The sequence below is a fragment of the Mytilus edulis genome, chromosome 12 (genome assembly GCF_963676685.1).
Source record: "Mytilus edulis chromosome 12, xbMytEdul2.2, whole genome shotgun sequence".
Classification (NCBI taxonomy): Eukaryota; Metazoa; Mollusca; class Bivalvia; order Mytilida; family Mytilidae; genus Mytilus; species Mytilus edulis.
Genome location: NC_092355.1, coordinates 49,173,528 through 49,187,019, shown reverse-complemented (window position 1 = coordinate 49,187,019; position 13,492 = coordinate 49,173,528). Strand labels below are relative to the sequence as shown.

General features: G+C 32.3%; 1 protein-coding gene across 1 annotated transcript in view; it reads right to left on the bottom strand.

Annotated features, from left to right (window-relative positions):
- Window positions 1-13,492, bottom strand: part of LOC139498697 (gamma-tubulin complex component 6-like) — a gene marked incomplete at its 5' end in the record, with an annotated part of 47,672 nt that overhangs the window by 9,789 nt on the left and 24,391 nt on the right. The window contains 10 exon segments of the mRNA XM_071287221.1: window positions 158-314; window positions 968-1,109; window positions 3,012-3,171; window positions 3,843-3,923; window positions 5,700-6,589; window positions 7,965-8,122; window positions 8,859-9,027; window positions 10,427-10,542; window positions 11,357-11,445; window positions 13,035-13,269. Of these exon segments, the coding sequence (XP_071143322.1) occupies window positions 158-314; window positions 968-1,109; window positions 3,012-3,171; window positions 3,843-3,923; window positions 5,700-6,589; window positions 7,965-8,122; window positions 8,859-9,027; window positions 10,427-10,542; window positions 11,357-11,445; window positions 13,035-13,269 (2,197 nt within the window).

Here is a 13,492-nt window from a genome sequence, read left to right as displayed (position 1 = left end):
TTGCAGGGAGGTATGCAAGAAATAAATAGAACAATCAAAATTACAGGGAGGTATGCAAGTAACAAATAGAACAATCCAAATTACAGGGAGGTATGCAAGTAACAAATAGAACAATTTACACATTTGAATCCATGGTATTTTATAGACTGAAACACACCTGTTTGTTGTAGAACCTGTGGAACATATTTTATAGCAAAACTCAGATTATCTGCATAAACATCATCAGCATGCATAGAAGATCTAAGTGATTTGGTCAGGACACCATTCAAAAATACTGGGTTCAGCATCTCTCTTGGTTTGGGGTTTGATGACAGCTGAAATCATACAAAATAAATATCATGAAGTCACTATATAATATAAATACTGTAAAAGCAGAAATTTTCATGGAGGATTTAATTTAATTTATTTCGTGGAAAGATTATATCCACAAAATAAAACCTCCCACGGAAATTTAATCTACATATAACATCACTTCCATTTACTGGAAACCACAAAATTAAATCCCATCAAATCTTATATAGACACAAAACCACAAAATGTTAAACCCACGAAAATTAGTGTTTCTACTGTGACAGCATATAAATTTTTCTGCACATTCATACAATTTCCTTCATTTTAACGATGCAGTTATATCAGGTTTAGAAGTTTTTGTCAAATGTTCAGACTCATTGGTTTTTTTCCTATGATACAGGGTAAAATATTTTGCCCATATCACCAACTTTTCTTTTCATATAAGACTTCAATAGCTCATAAAGGAAGGTTTTTTTTTAATTTAAGCAGATTCTAGATTTCTTTTCTAATGATTTAAAATCCAAATAATGCCAATGCTAAATATAAGGTAAAAGTCTGAGTCAGCATTTTCCTGCCATTTAAAAAAAATGAAATTTCTCAAAAAAGGAGAAGTTTCATGACCTTTTAATTTTTTTAATGCCTATTTTGTTCCTTAACTAAAGGTCTTCTGATTTACCTTATCAAACAGTAAATCACTAAAAAATTGTGAAAAGTCGCCATCCCCCATCAATAAATATCTTCTCAGAGCCTGGAAATGTTCTTCTATCTGGAGTTCTACTGTGAAATAATCTATAACACTCTTGTTTACTAGGGAAATTCTGAAATATACAGAAACATTGGAATATTAAATGAATTCACACACATATATATATATAGATATGTCTATTATATATTATATGTTTTATTCTAATATGACGTGCTTCTTTCGCTTTGTAAACAACACCGTAATAAAATTCTCGATATATCTATACTTAGCGCAGACTCCAAGATGTACACAAATGGCTGTTTAAATATGCCTCCCACGTAAATCCACACGTATCGTAACCTATGTGTAAACGGTTGTGGATTTCGCTGTGTCAACAATTACAATTGAATAAAACCCTACAGAACATTTATTCTGATTCTGACGCATAACAAAAAGAATTTACACATTAGAGAACGGAAAAATGGACAAAAACAAAATAAATTAAAATTCCGCGAAATTCCAGTAATGATTTTGGCGCATTAACGTCATTTCAAAACATGATGTCAAACAAATGAAAACGTCAAAGCTGAAGGTTTTTCTATTGCGTTTACCTTCTAAACTCGGATACAATTGCATTAAAATAAAGTATTGAGGTAGGTGTTGCTTGTTTTCTGTTCTATTGCATTATTCGCACATTTACTAATTTCAGCAAGTCAACATGGCGGCTCCTTGGTTACAACATGTCAACAATGAATTTAACGGTAGCTTACGATAAAAAATGTAAAATTTAAAATTGCAAATGTTGGGTTTACTGAGAAGTAAAAAAAGTAATTACATTTTTTTTTCTAGCGGTTAGTTAAGAAATCATTCATGCAGGTTTATTAGATTTGTTTTACATTTATCGAACAGTGGGTAAAATAGAACAGCCACAAATCTATGGCTTCCATGAATTATTTTTAATCAAAGTTGTACAAAAATCGAAAATATAAAAATGTATATTTATAGTTGACATGTGTTTGGTTACTTATAGTAAGGTCGGTTCGATTGGGATATTGAGTTCATGCACGAGTGAACTCAGGTGGTTTAAAGTCATTCAAGCCATTGCAGTCAAAGTGTACAATAGCATTTTGCCAAATAAATAATATTATTAAATATATTATAATACATTTTCAGATTTTTAGACCACTAGTATGGGGAATCCAGTACAAGCTGCTTAATACCAGTGTATTTATATGAACTTTCCACAATATTATACTCATAATTATAATAAACTGTTATCACAGAGATACATTGTATGTGTTGTTTTTTGTAATTTTGATAACAAATAATCTCCATGGTAATGAAATGTGCCAATACTAATACAACTGCATACCAAATATATTTGACTTACCACTAGTGGTTCACCATAAACTAGACCTAATCACAAACTAATACATTGTTGACACCGTAGCCAGAAACAGCATACCTTTGTCTCGCTTTTTGACTCCATCAAGCGAGACAATAAAATGTGCTCTTGTCTCTGCAAGTGGCGTCTCCCATGGAATAGTTTGTGGTTATTTGATAAATATTTTATGTTTGTTTTTAAAAGTTACAAATTAGAATTTAACTAGGACAGGTACCTCGAAATCTTGACTTAGGTGATTTTTTTAAAGAGAAAATGTATGGGAAATTATGCAATTGCCTCCGATGTTAGTACCTTGAATGTTTAAATGGAGCAAATCTCAATGATATGAAGATCTTTTTTGATGATTAAAAAACTCTTCTGCTCTTTTATGTGTAGTAGATCAGGGGTTCATAAAAAATCAAGCCAGGTTGATGAAAATGTGCATTCAATTTTAGTTACAAGGGCAGGTGATTTATAACTTTCAATAATTAGCTTCCATCTTTTTTTTTTTTTTTTTTACAAATAATGTTTTTTTGACAAAAATTGGTCCATTTGAACACTTTTATCTACTGTCTGTTGGCTAATCAAGTAGAAATCTTATAATGTGAACGCTGAACAAATTATGAAACAGACAGAAATACGTTGACTTACTGTGATCTGAGAGGCTTTGTTACAGAATGCTTAAATAGTTCAGGTAAGGGCATGTATTTATAGATGTCCACATTTGACCGTAAATTGATTCCGTAATCTCCAAATCCACCGTACAACGTAGAAACAGACGATGACAACAAATCCACAGCTGGTTCATGCTCTGGAATAGATTTATTCAAAATTTATAAAGTTGTAAAAGTAGAAGAAAAAACTTATTTTCATGCATATATATATATATGAGCTATGTCAGATGAAAATTGACCTTATAAAAGTGCATGTATATATGTACATGTACATACTTTAGTTGATCTTGGAACATTCAAATATGTATGCAAAATTAGGTCAAATCACTAAATGAAACACCAATGAAATACAATTTTTGCTCAAGACACCAAAACTGGTATCCACTAAAGTAAATCAATCAACAGTAACAGTAAGTAAGCTAAGGTGGTACCTAACACTACAGGGAGATAACTCTGTAAAGCCAGCTAAACGTTTTAATTACATTGTGTTGTAAACAGAATATTAAGCTTCTCAATGATCAAAATAAGTGTTTGTCAAACTGTTATATAACCAGTGTAATTTTTCTGATAAAACGGTTGGTTCAAATTTTTTAGAATTTTTAAATTTTTGTCAAAAGATCAAAGTAAATACTTTATCAAAATTTCAAGAAAAATAAACGAGCCAAATTAATTTTAGTTAAAGTGATGGGTACCACCTTAAGCAGCACATATTTAGGAGTAATTTTTTCCACATTGGGATATCAGAGTACTGCTAAATAGTACTTTATAATTAAGTTTTAAGTTATAGTTCTATCAACAAATAAATTACCTAAATGGTCAAACTGGTCCTCATAAGTGAATTTCTCTAAAACCTGCACTTCTGTAAAAACTACAGTAAAACCTTTTGTGTCTGAAAAAACAAAAAAACAAAACTACAGTAAAACCTTTTGTGTCTGAAAAAACAAAAAAAACAAAACTACAGTAAAACCTTTTGTGTCTGAAAAAACAAAAAAAACACAAAACTACAGTAAAACCTTTTGTGTCTGAATAAACAAAAAAACAAAACTACAGTAAAACCTTTTGTGTCTGGAAAAACAAAAACAATCAAATCAATAGTAAAGATAGTTTTCATCTTTGTTGGTATTTTAAAATAACATGTTGTTTGTTGCTTTGATCATATATGTTGTTTGTTTATTGTTTAGTACAGGTCTTGCATTGTTCTGCTGCACCACTGTACCAGAATTAAGGGGGCAATGTTGGGCCCCCACTTACATATTAACCCTAAAATATTCTGTATGTGCCTTTCCAAAGTCAGGAGCCTGTAATTTAGTGGTTTTCGATTGTTGCTGAGTTATATCATATAATTTTTTTTCTATTTTAAACCTAAAAATACAATGAAATAGAAGATTTTGTAAAACTTTAATTAATCAGTCTCTTAACATACAATTTTTTCCCTGATGAATTAGTTTGCTGAACATTATAGACTATAGAATCTTAAAAATCTGGTTTGAAATAATCTATTGTAGATAATAAGTTTAACCAAACAAGTGAAACTGCGAGCTACTGCTCACTGATGATACCCCCGCCGCAAGTGGATAATATTAATAGTGTAAAAATATGCAAGTGTCTGAAAACGCATCACACGGTATAGCTGACTTATAAAAATCCTGAAACCAAATTTCAGAAATCCTTGTATTGTAGTTCCTGAGAAAAATGTGACGAAAATTTTTAACTTGGTTATCATGTGTAAAATCATACAAGTGTTCGGTAAACAGGAAGTAGTCGAGTGATGAATCTGAAAACGCATCACACGGTATAGCTGACTTATATAAATCCTGAAACCAAATTTCAAAAATCCTTGTATTGTAGTTCCTGAGAAAAATGTGACGAAAATTTTCAACTTGGCTATCATGTGTAAAATCAGACAAGTGTTCGGTAAACAGGAAGTTGTCAAGTGATGAATCTGAAAATGCATCACACGGTATGGCTGACATATATAAATGTTGATACCAAATTACAGAAAGGGTGGATGTGTAGTTCCTGAGAAAAATGTGACGAAAGTTTCATGGGACGGACCGACTGACGGACGGACTGACAGACAGAGGTAAAACAGTATACCCCCCCTTATTTAAAGCGGGGGTATAATTAATTCTGAGAATACTTTTTTCCCATTAGGCTCTTTTAAGCCATTCAAAGAAATCTGAATCGTTATTTTGTTTGATAGAAGTATTCATATAAGACCATATTCGATTTCTCATATTCAAAGATTTATATTTGCTTTAATTTTCTACTTGCAAAATTTATTAAAATAAATTACTCAAGACCAAGATGCCCTAAAAAAATCTTTGTAAAAAAACACCTCATTACTATTACAAGCATATATTTGTGAGTAGGAAATTCTTGTGATGTCAAGGGCTAATAATGAACCCTATTAAGTTTTGCATTATCTCTAAGATTATTCTTGCTAAAGGTATCTTTACCATAGATTTTCCTTCTTTTTATAAAACTAGTGTTAAAATAAATAGAGAATTGAATTGACTGTGAAAAACAAAATAAGTTACCACATGTTTAATTTCAGTGGTCCTTTAACCATGTAAACACAATTGGTTACCAATGGTTTGATTTCAGAAGTAAATTGTTCATAAACAAAATAGTAACCCCCTCATTTGTATAATATGCAAATTACCTGTTTCGTCATATGACCTGTTATGTTTATCTCCATACAACAGTTTCTGTACAGTTGAGTCTGAAGAATGGCCGTATACATTAATGGACTTAAACTTCTCCAATCTCAGGGCATCATGGTCAATCATTTCCGATTCCTTCGTTGCCCACATCTGTTCAGATTTTTTAATTCTCAGTCTTTTAATAACAGAAGGCTCAGACTCTTTAGAGGCATACATGTTTTTACTTATCCTTATTCTTGGCTTAATGCCAAAATCTCTGAGCTCCGATTCCAATGAAGCATGAAAATGCAACGAGCGTTTTAATTTTGGCGCTGCTATTTCAACTGAATCTAGTTTCGTCATTTGAGATGGATGACCAAAGACACTTTGCTTTTTAATTTTCCATACAGCAGCTTCTGATTCTGTATTAGAATCCATGTCTTTATTTCTCTTTAATTTTGGAAAGTTTGTTTCTTGTACATTTGTCGACTCCATCGTGGATGACATCATAAGATTGGGTTTTATATGAGGACGGATTTTATCATCGTTTGATTCTGTTTCTTTCGTAGCATGCATATCTTCCCGTACTTTTATATGACTCTTATACTCTGCTTCCTGCTGAGATTCTTTGGTAGCATGCATTTCTCCGACCAGCCTGACAGAATATTTATCTTTCTCAACTCCTTCCGTTTCTTTAGTAGCGTTAGCATGCTGGTATGTCTGAATACCAGATCGACTATCAATTTCTTCCGTTTCAGCACTGGCAGAGAAAGAATCATTCAATTTTATTCCTGTTTTAACTCTTGGTGAAGGCAGACGTTTCATTCTTGGTGTTGAAGGCCTTCCTGCTGTTTGTAACTGTTTTGATGGAGATCTTTCTTCATCAAGATTTTCAAATACACTTTCTTCACTATGGTAAAAAAAAATATATTATTCAGTAAAATGAAACTTGACAAACAATCTATTGAGGCCTATTGTTGATTATATATTTTCGTAAATTTTTTTGAGGTTACTCATTTAAAATAATCTGATAATATTCAACATATTTTGTAAATATTTGAATATAAAGAACCAATTACAGCAGATTCCACTGACTGTGTAGCGAAAGGTAATATCGTTGGTTAGCTTGCTTGTTAGCTGAACCGTGAAGTCGTTATAAGGTCAGGTATACTACCCTCCTTTCCAAGTAGCATAGTCCAACAGACAGATCTATTGATTTTCTGTCAGATTAGTCTATTCTTAAAGTAGGGTTGTTTACCTTACCTTACAATGACTTCATGGTTCAGCTAACAAGCAAGCTAACCAAATATTTTACCTTTGGCTACACACTCAATGGAATCCGCTGTAAGGGGTTTGTGTTGCTTAGTCTTTAGTTTTCTATGTTGTGTCTTGTGTACTATTATTTGTCTGTTTGTCTTTTTCTTTTTCAGCCATGGCGTTGTCAGTTTATTTTTTATCTATGAGTTTGACTGTCCTTCTGGTATCTTTCATCCCTCTTTTAAGGCACTTTCTGATATATAAACCAAGTCATGCAAACTTAGAATAAAATGTTTATCTACATCTTTTTGAATTCACGACTTCAGTGGTGGATCCAGAAATTTTCATAAGTGGGGGCCCACTGACTGCCTAAGAAGTAGCCCCCTCCAGTTACACTTCAGTGATTCCCAATATAAGCAACCAAATTTTTTCCAAAAAAGGGGGGGCCCGGGACCCCTGCCCCCCTCCCCTTAATCGGCCTCTGGCCTTCATAATCTGATGAATTAAAGAAAATCAAACTCAGATAGACAACAAAGGTAATAAAGTCTGATTGGTCCACAGAAGAACTAATGGATAGGCTACATGTATTGCTGACACTGAGTGTATAATCCACTTCAATAAAATTCAAAAATTTCAGTTACTTGTACTGGAATTAATTTTTTTCCGATATCAAAGTCAAGGCTTATATGTATATTATACACATCTTTCTGTAATTGTATCTTTTCTTATTCATTTTCTATTTAATTCCTTCATGTACATTTATTTCAACAGTAATACTAAATATACTTGGAAGGAAGAAAGGGTTACATAGTGCTTTATTTCTTCCTGGAAAAAAATGTATATATTGGTGGAAAATTAAAATTTTATCTGTCCATGCTCTCGTGTACATTGTAACATATTTCTATATAAGTAAATTTCAGCTATGAACATATGTAATAAGGTTAACCTCAGAGACTTTGTACATTTTAAATCTTTCCTTCCCCTTCCTCCCTATCTCAAATTTTATCTTTTTCACAATTTTAGCTTACTCTGCCAGTTCATCTTTTGCCCAATCAGGCATCTGTACACCTCCCTTTACTGCCCACTTAGGCAAAGTCCTATCCCCAACAACTATAGGTTTTTGACTTGATAATCCTTTATCTGCCCAGGCTGGTAAGGCAACTGTATCAGGAAAATCTTCTGCTTTCTAAAAATAGTATAGCAATATATAGTTCTAGCCATTTGATATGATTTAATTTCACGGTTTTCAAATTTACTTGATGTAGTTTAATATGGAAAGATCCAAGTTTTACATGACTATTTATATTCATGTTATTTTTCTACTCTGGATAGTAGTGAAAATAAATCGCACAGGAAAATTAGTTGGTTTACAGTAATAATTTTAATTTCTTTTTACTATAAGAACATTGTTTAAATACAGTACATCATATTTCATCAATATCATCATACCAATGAACAAAACACCAATCCCTGTACTTCAATCAATATAACATAAATTGTCCTGATGATGCATTACTAGTAACAAAACATTGATCTATATAGTCTAATTTGAAAAGCAGTGAGGTCGTTTCTTTTTTATATTTCTTTATCAAAATCTACTTAAGGCATGACTGTATTATTTTTTCTGTCTATGAAGGAAAAACATCAAAAATGTGGTGCACACTGAATAACCGGCGTAGTGGGTTATGTTAAAGTGTGCACCACATTTTTAAAGTTATTTCCAATAGACAGAAAAAAATATTACAGTCATTTCTTATAATTTGATTCTAAATTCCATTTTATACGGGAGTAAACCATGAAAAAATGTTGATGACGTCACGGTCACATGACAAAATTATATCTATGAGCTGATAAACACAACAACATCATCCAATCAGAAGACACGTTACATCCAAAATTAAATTATTTGAATTTAAACAGACCTTAGGTTCTGGATTAGCCTCCATTTCTGTTGACCAGTGAGTGTTATCATGTTGTAGAAAGTTGATTCTGTTCAGATCTAATTTAGCTCGTCTGACCCGCCATAATGCTTTCTGTTCTCTAAAGGCAGCTTCTTCTGTAAGCTTGCTGTAGTATTCTTCTATTTCTTCTCTGAAATAATAATAAAATATTTCAAAAGCTAGAATATATCCACTTCAAGAAATCAGACCGGAATCATTTTGAGCATTAGGTAAAACCTGACTTAAACTAACGGAACACCAGTAATGAGCCAAAACCTGTTTTGTAAGACTATTCATGTTTGATGAGAACACTTTTTTGCTTTCCCTTAAGTGGTCTCTTAAAACAGGGTTCACAGTAGTTACAATATATATGGACACAGAGAATAGTATATATCATACTAAATTTCATTTGCAACTTCACAATTTCATAAACTGTATTAGGAATTTTGGTCCTCAATGCTCTTCAACTTCGTACTTTATTTGGCCTTTTTAACTTTTTTGGATTCGAGTGTCACTGTTGAGTCTTTTGTAGACGAAACGTGCGTCTGGCCTATATACAAAATTTAGTCCTGGTATCTATGATGAGTTTATTTAAAAGTTGTATTGTGTACTGTTACCTGCAGAAATGTGTAATGAGTAAAACTACAAGGAGATAACTATGTAAAATTCAGCTGAAAGTTTTAATAATCATGTGCTACTATTAAGGAAATATTTAGCTTCTCAATGATCAAAATTAGTGTTTGTCAAACTTCTATGTATTCAATGATATTTTTCGGTGGTTCAAGTTTTTTGAAGGGGGTCCCATTGGGGGGTTCTGATCCCGGATTCCGCTTACTGATTTCTTAGATTCCTGTATCCCGCTTACACTATGTACGTAAGCAATTCTCATTTTTTTGTAATTTTCCGTGTCCTGCTAGACTTGAATTCCTGTTTTCACGGCATAATAATTGGACTTTCACGCGTCACGCTTATAAAAAATCGGCAATTCCACGTCACGCTTAAGACCCCAATGAGACCCATTTTGAAGTTTTTATTTTTTGTCAAAGTAAAAGTAAAAAATTTGCCTAAATTCTATGAAAATTAAACATGCCTTATTTATCTTTCTACAAGGTGTTTCCCCTTAAAGGTCATTCAACATATTGAAAGTATTATATTCAATATAATCAAAGTACAGCCAACCAAGAAGTAGATGTCTGACAGATAAAAAAAACCTCACACATAACAACTTCTAACTGCAATTTTGTTTAGTAGTAGCTGAGAAAGGGCACCTCTTCATGGTGTTTTTGATTATGTGATTACTTAGCCATTTTTAAAGTGATTATTTTATTACCAGACACAATATTTCATGATCATTTGATAATAAAGGACTGCATTTTTTATTATCTTGTTAATAAATGACTGTGATTATATCGACAAAAATCTTTTTGATTATGTGATTACTTGGAGACCTTCATGAGAGTCCTCAAAAGTCAGTGTGACAGAAATCTTTGACAAACAGATAAAAATACTGAGAATTAGGATGAATGCAACATTTAACTGTCTGCACCTACTTTGCTTTCTTTTCCAGTTGTATCTCTTTCTCTGTGAGGGCTTCTTCTGCTCTTGTTACCCTGGCAATAAACTGTCTATCTTCCTCCTTGTTTGCCTCCTTTACAGATGCTCTTCTCTGTAAAGATAAAATAATGTCCTTCACCAGTAATGGTTCTGTTTTCAAAAGGTCTTTAAATTCAAAAAAACACAATCAAATATTTAAATTTGTGCAATCTTTTTCAGCAAGAGACTTTTAAGTTCTAATAGAATTAAGAAGTGGTTTTAGTGCCAATGACACAACTCTCCGTCCCGCTAACATGGTATAAAAAGTCAACAATGATAAGTCAAAGTATGGTCTTCAACAAGGAGCCTTTGCTCACACCAAACAAAGCTATTAAATGAATCAAATCTACTCATGAAGTCACGATAGGAAATAGAAGAAACCCAGAAAATTTGACTTCATAATTAAATTTTGATCAATCATTTGCTGAGAACATATATTTTACCAGTGAGGAGAAATATTCTTCTCAAACCAATTAAGAAGTGTAAAAATTAGAGAATATGTCAGTGAACAGGGTTTGTTCTCACTCAGGTATATTTTTCTTTCGACCTAAGCCTCCTTTTGGTAGTCAACTACTGCCCACTAAAATCTAAAACTATTGATAAAAAAAATTATTTTATCATGGTATTTACTTAATTGTATGCATAAGTTTTATGATGCAGAAACAATATAAAAGGAGAATGAGTTTATGGGCCACAGATGCCTGTGCTCATTAATACAGGCCAACTTCCACATACAAATCAAAGGTTCACACAGTTAAGAACCTCTTGATTTAGACATTTTTTTCCATTTTTAAATGGGCATAACTCAAGAACTGTGATTAAACACCATCAAAGCAGCATGAAATCAAGAAATGATAAGAACAAGAGATACAGACTTAAGATCCTACCTGTAAATCTGTCTTCATTTGATCTTTCAAAAATTCAAATTGTTTTCTTTTCCTTGCATCTACTTTTTTCTTTACAGCAAGAACTTTCTCTGCAAATAAATGTTGTATTCATTATAAATGTGCAAATGCTGTTAATTCTGTGCACTTTATCAATTCAAATAATTAAAGAAAATTTGGATCTTTGAAAACTGAATTTATTTAGTCACATGGTATAAATATCTGGTATGTCTAAAAAAAAAAAAGACAACATTTCTTGGCATGACAGGGGTTATGTTCTTCTCATATATGTTATGATGGTATGATACTGAAAGCCTAAAGGGAGGGATCCTGTCTGATATTCATATGATGAAGACATAATCTTTCTATCAGTATAATTTAGGTCTGGAGCTGGCATGTCAGTTAACTACTAGTAGTCTTTTGTTATTTATGTATTATTGTCATTTTGTTTATTTTCTTTTGTTACATCTTCTGACATAGGACTCTGACTTCTCTTGAACTAAATTTAATGTGCATATTGTTATGCGTTTACTTTTCTACATTGGCTAGAGGTATAGGGGGAGGGTTGAGATTTCATACACATGTTTAACCCAGTCACATTTGCATCTGGCCTTTGTTAGTCTTGTATAGTCTTTTATTTTAGTTTCTTGTGTATAATTTGGAGTTTAGTATGACGTCCATTATCACTGAACTTGTATATATATTTGTTTGGGGGCCAGCTGAAGGACACCTCTGGGTGCGGGAATTTGCTACATTGAAGACCTATTGGTGACCTTCTGCTGTTGTCTGTTCTATGGTTGGGTTGTTGTCTCTTTGACACATTCCCCATTTCCATTCTCAATTTTATTTAATTCTAATCTGACAGCCATTATTACAGTTTTGTGTTTCAACCGAAACATTTCAATCGTAACTAAAGTACCAACACACAGACATAGAATGTATTGTCTGAAAGTTAAAGGAATATTCAATATCTTGCAAAAAATCACTTAACAGTAATTCCCAATATAGTTTTTGTAATAATATATATGAATCGAACAGTAAGCATCCTTCTTTAACAACACTAATCTTTAGGGAAACTTAAATTTTAGCCCAAGCTTCATCAGGGAAAACATATAAAAAATATTGTGAGGAAAATGAAGACACAGAACAAACTTTTGCTATAAGATGTAGACATTCCTACAAAATGTTTGTCTATAAAAAATATACTTTCACAGGACTTTGTAATAAAACTTTGTCATTTATCAGTCAAACCATGTTTCTATATATGAAGGTTACATCTCTTGTTATTTCAAACTACAAACCATAGGCAGACAACTTCTGTTTACCCAAAATAATTTAAAAAAAAAATGTATTAAAAAGAAAAGCTTAATTCAAAGTTTTATATTGTATGTTCAATTCTTATGATACAATGTAATACAAAAGAAATGTTTATATCCACTCCATAAGAAAGGGACAGGGCATGGAATAGCCTGGCTTATCTGCCACTTTATTCCCTTCCAGCCATAGATGGTGGAAATGCAAAAACCACTCAGCTATATTAAAATTAAATAGTGAAATAGGTAATGTGTTAAAGAAACAACAACCCTACCAAAGAACATAAAACCACTGAAGGCTCCAATGGGTCTTCAACACACGCAGCGAATAAAAATCTCGCACCAGGAGGTGGGTGTAAACATTATACCTTGATATTCTTTTAGTTCTCTTTCAGCCACTTCCCTAGCTTTACGTATCAGATCTTGTTTAGCCTTTTCTGCTCTAGCTTTTTTCTCTTCTCTAGACATTGTAATTTGATTGGCTATCTGTTTCATTTTACTGACATACATATCACACTGCACTTTAATAGCCTCCATTTCTTCACTAGAATACGTCACCATGATCCTAGGGATCTCAAAGTCTTCTAACTGACACAGAAAATGCTGCAATATACAAACCGAGTTTTAAACTAAGCTTATGTTTGTACTGTTATATGTGAAACAAATCAAAATAAAACTATTGTATTCATATCAAATGACAAAATACAAGAGGCTGTCAGAGTGACAGCAAACAGGAAATTCCTGCATGAAAATTAAAGTTGCAAATCTGGATGCTAAAACATAATCAAGTCAAAAGATAAATGAATTTTTGTAGGGTTCTGAAATG